The following is an 11633-nucleotide window of genomic DNA, read 5'->3' on the forward strand; positions in this document are numbered from 1 at the left end:
ATATATATATATATGCATTTTTATAGGCCTGGACTGAATTTTTGTGAGCTCTTATTGGTTAAGAAAGTCATAGTAGGATGGCAGCAAGGCAATTATACTGTACTGTATCATTTTCTATACATTTTTAGTATTTAGTAATTGTGTTTTTGTTTTGTTTTTACAGATCAGAGAGCAAAATCGTCAAGACGTAAAATCTGCCGGTCCTCAGTCTCAGTTATTAGCCAGTGTGATAACTGATAAAAGCAGAAGTCCGGTAAAAACATTTTTTATATATATGCTAATTTTAGTTTAGCATTATTTGCCTGCAAAAAAGTGCCAAATCTTCACATTGACACTTTCACTGAACACATGATTGAAATAACATAAGACACTTTGAGGTTGATTTACTAAAGGCAAATCCACTTTGCACTACAAGTTCACTTGGAAGTGCAGTCACTGTAGATCTGAGGGGTAGATCTGAAATCAGGGGAAGCTCTGCTGATTTTATCATCCAATCATGTGCAAGCAAAAATGCTGTTTTCTATTTTCCTTTCATGTCCTTTCATGCAAATTGTCCAAGTGAACGTCCAAGTGTACTTGCAGTGTACTTGTAGTGCAAAGTGGATTTGCCTTTGGTAAATAGACCCCTAAGTATGTGTCTGGAAGTCTGACTCCTCTACAACAGGTAGTGGTAGCCCTGGCAGAGCTACACATCACTACATATAACCTGCATAAGGGACCAGCTTTACATTGTCTTTATAAATCAAGCCAACAGTAGCTTCCTCATACTAAAGCAGGCTGTAGCTTTAAAAAAAAAAAAAAACTTGTACATTCAATAAAAAAAAAATCAGTAATCATGTTTTACTGACACTGAATTAAATGGCAGTCTCAGTTGGAATTTGCATATGGATAACATGGATGCATGGGGTGTAAATGGTCCTTACTAATTTCTGTGTATAGTAATTAGCAAAATCAGGAAACATTGCACTGGGATCTGCTATGCCTATGTAAGGTAAATATAATAGTGGTGCTACCCTCAAATGTATGGGGCATAGTCAAATTGTTAAGACTGACATTTAGAATTTTTTAAGAGGCTGGGGATTTGAATCACGAGTTCAAACAACAAAAACACTTGATTCAGCTCACATCCACAATCTAGTTTGAATTATCAATTGACTTTATTTATCTAATTGGGAGCACCAATAGTAGAATCTTTTTAACATAGTTCCTAGAGCAGTGGTTCTCAACTCCTGTCCTCAGGACCCACTAAAGCCTCAGACAATTGTTTTTGGATTTTCTGCGGACAAATGTTGGATAGCAGGCTGCGGACAAATGTCTGTTGTCGGATTTTCCAAGCGTGTGTACACAAGTCCATCGGATAAAATTCCAAAGTATAAACATGCTCAGAAGTAAGGATGAGCCAGAAGTGTTCGTAATGGAGAATTAACATTAGTGTCGTGGCAAATTATGAAATCTCGAAATGCAGCGCACATTCTCTTCTTCTTTAACCGCTTAAGGACCGCCTCACGCCGATATATGTTGGCAGAATGGCACGGCTGGGCACAAGCACGTACAGGTACGTTGCCCTTCAAGTGCCCATCTGTGGGTGGCGCGCATGCCACCAGCGCACTCACGACCCGGTCCTGAGCTCCGTGACCATGGCCGCGGGACCCGCGGACCCAGTCGCTACTGGTGTCCCACGATCGGGTCACAGAGCTGAAGAACGAGGAGAGGTAAGTGTAAACAAACCTCTCCTCATGCTTCCTAGTGAGCCTGTCACTGATTGTCTGTTCCCTGTTATAGGGAAAGACGATCAGTGACGTCACACGCCAAGCCACGCCCCCTACAGTAAAAAAAAACACACACACACACTTAACCCCTACACTGCCCCCTAGTGGTTAACCCCTTCACTGTCAGTGACATTTTTACAGTAATCAGTGCATTTTTAATCGCACTGATCGCTGTATTAATGCCATTGGTCCCAAAAATTTGTCATAATTGTCCGACGTGTCTGCCATAATGTCGCAGTCACAATAAAAATCGCTGATCGCCGACCTTACTAGTAAAAAAAAAAAATTATTACTAGAAATGCCATAAAACTATCCCCTATTTTGTAGACACTATAACTTTTGTGCAAACCAATCAATAAACGCTTATTGCGATTTTTTTTTACCAAAAATATGTAGAAGAATACGTATCGGCCTAAACCAGTGTTTCTCAAATCCAGTCCTCAGGCCCCCCCCAACAGGTCATGTTTTCAGGATTTCCCTCAGATGAAACGGCTGTGGTAATTGCTAAGGCAGTGAAACTGATCAAATCACCTGTGAAAAATAATGGAAAACCTGAAAACATGACCTGTTGGGGGGGCCTGAGGACTGGATTTGAGAAACATTGACCTAAACTGAGGAAAAAAAAATTTTTATATATATTTTTGGGGGATATTTATTATAGCAAAAAGTAAAAACTATTGAATATTTTTCAAAATTGTCGCTCTATTTTTGTTTATAGAGCAAAAAATAAAAACCACAGGGGTGATCAAATACCACGAAAAACAAATCTCTATTTGTGGGAAAAAAAGGATGGCAATTTTGTTTGGGAGTCACATTGCACTACCGCGCAATTGTCAGTTAAAGCGACGCAGTGCTGAATCGCAAAAAGGGGCTTGGTCCTTTAGCTGCAAAATGGTCCGGGGCTTAAGTAGTTAATGGGATAATAATGAAGCTGCTTTGCTGGTGATACTGATGGAGTTATTGCAAACAAATTTTCAAAGGCTTTTTTTTTTTCTAATGATATCAAGAATAATATTATTATGCTTTTTTTTTTTTATTTGGGTAAGTTACCACAACACCATTATCCCGTAGTTTTTAAGATCAAAGATACAACTATGTTGGTGTTCCTTGTTAATTTTACATTGTATTTTTTTAAATGTAACTGCCTGGAGATAATTCAGAAAATCATCTGGATTATTCTCCTGGAGCTCCAGCAGCAAAGGCATATGACATAATTGGTCATGATTAATAAAGCAACCAATTTTTGGTCCAAGAAATCCTCCTCCTGTTACTGAACTTGGGTCAAAGCAATAACTCCAAGGCCAATAATAAATAACATGTTATCTCCTCGGATTCCGCAACATGTCTGGTTGACGAACGGCCGTTCAGAAACAAACTGAAAAGCACGAAATGAAAAGCGCAAACTGAAAAATCACAAAATGAAAAGATGCAAATCAACACTCACCAAATTTCTACTAACACAAAATTAGCAGAGGGAGCCCAAAGGGTGGCAATAAAGAGCTGAACAACCACGTAGTACATCAGTACATTCGCATTTGTATGCAAGACAAGTTTGGGCCAACGCCCTTCGGACAAAATTCCATGGTTTTGTTGGCCAACAATCTGATTGTGTGTACAAGGCTTTAGAGGCCAGGTTTGCAAGATAACTGAAATACATCACAGGTGATATAATTTGATGCTCAGTGATTGCAGTATTCTAGTCTGCATCTCCCCAAGGTGATACTCTGGCCTCTTAGTGGGTCCTGAGGACAGGAATTGAGAACTGTCCTAGAGTGACTCTTCTTGCCCTAACATTTCACCTCCCGTTATAGCAAGGAAAGGCAGTTTTGAATAAAGTTAATTCTTTCATCTTTTTTTTCTTAGATAAACACATAGATGATTTTGTAGTCCAGCTCATAAACTAAACGTGGGAACATTTTTGGTACACTATTGGAAGCCAATTCATACACTATGTAAAGCAATCCTTTTTTATTAGCTCAAATTAGCAAAGCCCAGACTCTGCAAGTTTTGTTGAAAATTTCCTGGAGCCGGTGAAACCTACTAAATGACCAATAAATGAAAGACAATAAAACAAAGAAAGATTTAGGATCACGTGTTATCAATGGTACCGCCAACCAAACACAGAAGAACAAATGCTGCCTTCTTTCAAGTGCATTGTGCCTTTTAAATCAGATTAGACTCAAAAAATCAAAACAATTGACCAGCAACAGTGCAAGTATAGAAGATCGGTCATTTTACGATCAGTTGGAAAATCAATGGTAGTTACACTTATTGATGCATGCCTGGCCTACTTTGAGCAAATTACAGGCGGTGATTTGTGAATACCTTCTATTTATATAAGATAGTTCTGTACTTTACTGTAAATCTTTAACCCAATCCTGTACTTGTAGTCTGCAGATAGTCATCTAGCTACCAAAACAGAAGCAGAGCTCAAGGAACAGCCAGTGGAAGAGGCCTCACCTGAACCCGAGCCACCTAACCCATTCAGCCAGCTGACAGACCAGGAGCTGGAAGAGTATAAAATAGAGGTGGAGAGGAAAAAACTTGCTCTTGATGGTAGGCATGAACTGTAACTCAAGATCCATCTAGCTAGCCTCAGTATATGAGGAAGAACAGTCTTAAGGTAGCCACACAACACTTGACCATTTGTGTTTAACTTATCAAGCAGAGTGAGGATGGGACACCAGAGACGAGGTGTTAGCTGACTTTTCGGGAAAAACAGAATTGATCACAGAGGGTGTTACAGTTTGTCCTAACCCTTACAAATCCTCAATGTAACCACAAACCTTACTATAGCTCTCTCTAATTCAATGTAACCCCTTGTTTTCATACTCACCTCCCTTGCTCCACTGGTACCCATTCAGTCAACGACTAACCTTCCTGCACCCAAACATACTTGCACTAAATTTTCCTGCTTCCATCAACACTGCATGATTATATATAATCCTACACTCAGTGCCAGGACAAGGGCGAACGTGGCAAATTTTGCCTACCTCCCCCCATGATGTATGGGCATTATGTGTAAGCAAAAAGCCCCTCTCTCTCAAGAGAATCGAGTACTAATCTGCATGCTAACCCCCTAAGCATAAATTCCCCCTCTTTCCAGTACAAATCTGCCCACCCTGCTAAAATCCCCCTCCCAGCACAAATCTTTGCCCCCTGCTCAAATCTTTTCACTCCCCATATGCCCCCAGTACAAATTCCGCCCCCCCAAAAAAAACATTTCCCCCTCGTAGCACAAATCCTCTACCCCTCCAATTTCCCCTCCAAGCTCAAATCCTCTCCCCCTCCCACTCCAAATCCCCCTTACCAGCACAAATTCCCCCAATCTTTCACAAATCCCCCTACAAATTTTCCCTCCTAGCACAAATACCCTCCAATCATCCTTACTAGCACAAATCCCACCCCCCCCCCAAAGCTTTTCTCCTCTACCCTTTTACCCTTATAGCATAAACCCCTCATATTCCTTCTCCTTGCACAAATCCTCTTCCCCTATCCTCCTTGCAAAACACAAATCCCCCTAAATCACAACTCCTAGTACACCTCCTCCACTTTGCCCTCCTAAATTCCCCTTCCTAACCCTTTCAAATCCTCAATGTAACCACAAAGCTTACTATAGCTCTCTCTAATTCAATGTAACCCCTTGTTTTCATACTCACCTCCCCTGCACCACTGGTACCCATTCAGTCAACAACTAACCTTCCTGCACCCAAACACAAATCCTCTACCCCTCAAATTTCCCCTCCAAGCTCAAATCCTCTCCCCGTCCCACTCCAAATCCCCCTTTCCAGCACAAATTCCCCCATGTAGAACAGTACCTAAAAAAGTATTTGGTATGTCACCTATAGCAACTTATTTCAAGGTCATATTTTTAGGTCTGGTTAATGAACTAATGGGAGAATCTGGTTGCTGTTAACAACACATGCATTTTCTCATTCGTACAGTTATTATTTATCATCTAGAGTTCTTGTCCTGTGAGAGTTCTCAAGTTTAGGTTAGACTAAATAGGTGTGCTACATCTTAATGAGCTGTGCTCTTGGCACTGACTGGGAATGCTTTTTTTATGGGTTTTATGAGAGAGAATACTTTCTGTGCCTACAGATGCAGGTGATAAGGATGGTATTGAGGATGAGTCTCAGCCATCACTGGTAACACCACCCACCTCTCCTGTTAGAAGTCCTACGAAGACCACCGCTCTGACTGTGTCTCCTTCCAAATCATCAGAAGGTATGTCCTTGGTTTACATGTGTTCTGATGCAGACATTTTTTGTGGACTGTAGCGTAATTTGAGCATGTTTCTAGATATCGAGCCCCAAAGTACAGTATATTCATGTTAAATCCATACGTTACGCAAAATGTTTTTTAAGGGAAGTCTTTCTTAGCGATATACACTATGTTACCAAAAGCATTTGGACGCCTACCTTTACACGCACATGAACTTTAATGGCATCCCAGTTTTAGTCCGTAGGGTTCAATATTGAGTTGGCCCACCCTTTGCAGCTATAACAGCTGCCACTCTTCTGGGGAGGCTGTCCACAAGGTTTAGGAGTATGTCTATGGGAATTCTTCCAGAAGCGCATTTGTGAGGTCAGGCACAGATGGACGAAGTGGACGAGAAGGCCTGGCTCACAGTCTCCACTCTAATTCATCCCAAAGGTGCTCTATCTGGTTGAGATCAGGACCAGGCCAGTCAAGTTCCTCCACCCCAAACTCACTCATCCATGTCTTTATGGACCTGGCTTTGTGCACTGGTCCAAATCATTTGGTGGAGAGGGGATTTTGGTGTGGGGTTGTTTTTCAGCATACCAAGACATTTTGGACAATTATATGCTCACAGTCTTTGCTCTAATTCATCCCAAAGGTGTTCTATCGGGTTGAGGTCAGTGCAGGCCACTCCATCCCAAACTCACTCATCCATTTTTTCTGGATCTTGCTTTGTGCACTGGTGTGCAGTCATGTTGGAACAGGAAGGGGCCTTCCCCAAACTGTTCCCACAAAGTTGGCAGCATATGATTGTACAAAATGTCTTGGTATACTGACGCCTTTACTGGAACTTAACCCAACCCCTGAAAAACAACTGCACACCAAAATCCCCCCTCCACCAAATGATTTGGACCAATGCACAAAGCAAGGTCCATAAAGACATGGATGAGTGAGTTTGGCGTGGAGGAACTTGACTGGCCTGCACAGAGTCCTGATCTCAACCCAACAGAACACCTTTACGATGAATTAGACTAGTGGAGACTGTGAGCCAGGCCTTCTCGTCCACTTCGTCCATCAGTGTCTGACCTCACAAATGTGCTTCTGGAAGAATGGTCAAACATTCCCATAGACACACTCCTAAACCTTGTGGACAGCCTTCCCAGAAGAGTTAAAGCTGTTATAGCTGGAAAGGGTGGGCCAACTCAATATTGAACCCTACGGATTAAAACTGGGATGCCATTAAAGTTCATGTGCGTGTAAAGGCAGGTGTTCCAATACTTTGCGGAATATAGTGTATGTCAGTGGAATAGTAATGATATTAAATCAAGATTCCATGTTATATTCATGGTAATCTCACTAAATAAAATTAAATTTTTTTCACCTGCAGATCCTCTTTCGTTCACACAAGTTATTTCTTGAAATGTGTGTACAGAATGTTATTTCTCAATATCCACGTTGCTTGGATAGTTAAACCATAAGGGCCGGTTCACACAGGGGGCGATGCGAGGCGACACGACTTGCCGCGCCGCGACCTGCCGCGACCTCAGCGGCGACTTGCAAATGACTTCTGTATAGAAGTCAATGCAAGTCGCCCCGAGGTCGCCCAAAAGTAGTATAGGAACCTTTTTTCTAGGTCGGAGCGACTCGAGTCGCTCCTCTTAGAACGGTTCCGTAGTACAGAACGGGGGCGACTTGTCAGGTCGCGGCACGGCAAGTCGTGTCGCCTCGTGTCGCCCCCTGTGTGAACCAGCCCTAAAGATATTAGTCCAGGAGGTATTTGTACTAGTTTTAGGAGACAGCTACAGACAAACTGCAACCTTTCTCTCTATAATCGGTGGAGAATTACTTCATATGGACTTTCTACATTGTGTTTGATTAAAGATAAATAGTAGCATTGTATAGCCATGGGCAGTTATATAAATATAATTAATTATAATACACTGATGGGGACTAGGCCCTGTCACCTAACAGGTCTATTCTTGGAATATTGCCCTTAGTGCTTCTGTCCCTATGTTCTCTTCCCACTTCAGCTCTATCAATATCCATTGTGATCATACGTTGTCATTGTGTCTTTGTGTGTGTGTGTCGCCACAATGTTTCCCCTTCTCTTTCCATGTGCTGTCTCATGGCAGGAGTCACCTCAGACTCTGAATACCTGTCGCTGTAGTAAGTATAGATGGCCCGGCTTGCTGTTACCCACCCCTCTTTTGCTTCTGCTTTCCCAGAAACCTCTCCAACTTTGCAGCTCCGTAGTTACCATGTACACTAAACTGTTTTTCTCCCATTTGATTTATTGTGAAACAAATAAATCTATTTAATTGGAGCCCACAAAAAATTTGATCTTTTTTCTTTGTCCAAATCAGGCTTTCCTGTAAACCATGGATACGCCTCCAAAATCCGATATATATACATATATATATATATATATATATATATATATATATATATATATATATTTATTTACATATATGTATGTATATATATATATATATATATATAAGTATTATATAAACCGTTTACTGCATGGTATCCACAGCTTGCAAGCTACATTAAATGGTAACACAGATCACCCTCAAAAACTCTATAATGGCGGCACATGTGGGCTGCCTTGTAGATGAGTAATATTTTCTTCTGTACACCGAAGATTTCCATTATGTTTCTTCACACAGGATCTGGGTACTAATGCATGTTAAATGCTGTTATTTAAAGGGCCACAACATATAAGTCGAATGACTGGTTTGCATAAAAGAGTTTCATTAACATTCTTAAATGAATATGTATTTACAGAAGACTATTAGAAAAAAAAATACACAATGAAATAACTCCAGAACAAAACAATTTTACCTAATTTTGGTTGTGTGATGTGGTAGAGATAGAACCCTTGTAAGGGTTTTCTTCTATTGTCTGTGTCCATATTGGTGAGATTTCCTGTCAAAACAAGGAATGATGAGAAATCTCTCCAACAGGGACACAGACCAATTAACTTTTTTTTTTTAGAGGAACATGGAAGGGTTAGAACTTTTATTCTATTAATATTTTTCTTACCAATTGCACCCTCCAATTCTTGTAAGGGCATTACAGGAGGACATGGAGTAAGGGGATATCCCCACAAGGGAATCATAGACACATTTTTTAAAATAAATTATAACTCTTTTCCACTCTGTCCAAATCTACGAAAATAAACAGTAGCTGGAGGTAGACTTTATAGCGGAGGTGGGAGAAATATTTTTAAATATGATTCAAGGACTGGGCCAAGGTGGCACCTGCCTTGGATGCCACATGGAGAGGGGCGCAGCTGAGACCTGGGTCTCTCTTGCCTCTAAATTGCCCAGCTGCACTGTGCTGGTCTGAGCTGTTGCTGAGTTTCCATGATCCATGGTCCTAGTGCAATTCATATTCTTTGTTCAATCTGACAGCTCAGTCCTGTAGATTACATCGGGAGAACATGGCTTTGCCTATGTAACCAGTGGCAGTCTGCTCCATTGTCAGGATGACAGCTGACAACTGCACAACACCTAGCTGTCACAGAGCTCTGGTGATTATGCAGGGAGAGTTGTGTTCTCCCTCTGTAATCTGCAGGACTCTTTGACTGAGTCTACACATTTCAGTTTGACAGGTCAGGTCCTACTTTGCTTTGATTTATAAATGAAAACTGCAATTGCAGCTTTCTTTCATGAAGCACTGCTATGCATAAATAAAAGAAATGAGATACCACCAGCAACATGGCAACCACTGGAGCTGCCCTAGTCAGCGGAAGCCTCCACAAGCTGATCCTCAGTAATGGCCCTAGGATTTGTTGCTTCTTGAAGTCCTTAGGTACACTGAGCAGTTCACCCATAACACATACGGTACATTTAATAATGTTACTAGTAGCTCTTTTATGTCATGTATCCTTATTATGATGATAAAACTATGTTTCCAAACATTAACGTGTAGCAACCAATTATAATCATATTTTACAAGAGAGGACCTTAGCTAATTGAATCCCGAGTGTTGGTTATGGGCAGACATGCTTTGCAAGTCATCAATGTAGTACCCAATTGAATAAGCCCAATGATAAATGCTTATGTTTGCTGGCTCTTTAAATATATGGCTGACTGTAATGACTACTATCCATGCAGGTTTATGTAATAAGGCATAGAGCCTTGTACAAAGTGCTGTAGTCCATAGTAGCCACTTTACAATGATTTCTTTACTATTCAGACCATTCTGAAATGATGAATGGTGAACTCATCAGCTGCAAGCAGGTTACTGCACCTTGTACATCATTATTGCTCTCTGCATGCCTTACTAAATTGGGCCTTAAAGTGACTAACACACATACTGTAAAATAACAACCTAACCAGCATCTGTTTCCTAATAATACTTGTTAACATGGAACTTTTGTATTTACTTATTTCTGGTTGCTTGTAAGTATTCAGCACTCTGCACAACACTGTACTGGCCAGCATCAGATATGAAATCTTGAGACTAAATAGTCCCATTTCAGATGGAATTAACAAAGTACTCATGTCTCGTCACTTTTTGGTGAATCCATACCTAGCCCCGTTGTTGCCAAAACTTAAAAGCATCGCTGGACATCTGGTACTATTGGGAGGTATTCCACAATCACTGGAAAGTAATAAAAGATCAGCAATACTGTATTATTAGTGAATGCAGACTAATAATACTAATAATAGTTGTCTGCAGAGATATGAACCCATGTTACTTTTTGTCTAGAATACAGAATACATGTATAGGGAAGTCACAATCACTTCTCTACTATATATATATATATATATATATATATATATATATATATATATATAAATTCAGTGTACACACAAGCGGAATGTCCGACAGAAAAAGGCAGACGGAAGATTTTCATCGTATATTCTGATCGTGTGTATGCCTCATTGGACTTTTTTTCACGAAAATTCTGACGGACCTAGAAATTGAACATGTTCTAAATATTTCCAACAGAGCCAATTCCTATTGGGAAAACCGCTCGTCTGTATGCTGTTCCGACAGAGCAAAAACGACGCATGCTCTGAAGCAAGTACAAGACGGAAGCTATTGGCTACTGACTATTAAACTTCTTTTTTCTAGTCCCGTTGTACGTGCTGTACGTCACCGTGTTCTTGATGATCGGACTTTGGTGTGATCGTGTGTACGAAAGACAGTTTCAGTGGAATTCCATCAGAAAATCCTTCAGAGTTTATTCTGACGGGAAAACCGGTTGTGTGTACAGGGCATTAGTAACAGACCTTATTAGACTAAGTTCAGAGGTCTTGATGACATAAATACATATATATATATATATATATATATATACAACTAATTTTACATTTTAAGACATTGTATAAAACTGCAGGAGGAAAAATGTGAATATACTTTCCATACCAACTGGTCAAAACCTAGGGGCTTCTTGTCCATGAGCTTTATTTAAATTGATGTAGTCAGCCCCGTAGACTTCTACTGGGACAACTACTTGAATGCAAACAAAAGCAACATAGGAGAACAGGTGAACAGCAAGAAGTGGAAATATTTTGCAGCATTGCTGCCAGTGAAAGACACCATAGAGGTAGGTGAATTTTAAACATACATCCCCAGACACTGCTATTTTAGGCTTTCTGAAGTTCTTGTTTAATTATGAAGGTAAGTCATAAAGCATCTAGTTTA

At 40.5% G+C, this 11633-nt stretch overlaps 1 protein-coding gene across 5 annotated transcripts in view; it reads left to right on the plus strand.

Moving 5' to 3' along the window:
• Positions 1–11633, plus strand: part of ADD2 (adducin 2) — a 127816-nt gene that overhangs the window by 100350 nt on the left and 15833 nt on the right. For 4 of the 5 annotated variants that reach the window (XM_077469428.1, XM_077469427.1, XM_077469426.1 and 1 more), the window contains 3 exons: positions 164–253; positions 4160–4325; positions 5871–5996. In XM_077469428.1, the coding sequence (XP_077325554.1) occupies positions 164–253; positions 4160–4325; positions 5871–5996 (382 nt within the window). Of the gene's footprint in view, positions 1–163; positions 254–4159; positions 4326–5870; positions 5997–8104; positions 8139–11633 lie in introns of all 5 variants that reach the window. The other variant, XM_077469430.1, reaches the window with a different exon arrangement.

Source organism: Lithobates pipiens, unplaced genomic scaffold (assembly GCF_037356315.1).
Source record: "Lithobates pipiens isolate NorthernLeopardFrog02 unplaced genomic scaffold, aLitPip1_a1.2 Scaffold_8, whole genome shotgun sequence".
Classification (NCBI taxonomy): Eukaryota; Metazoa; Chordata; class Amphibia; order Anura; family Ranidae; genus Lithobates; species Lithobates pipiens.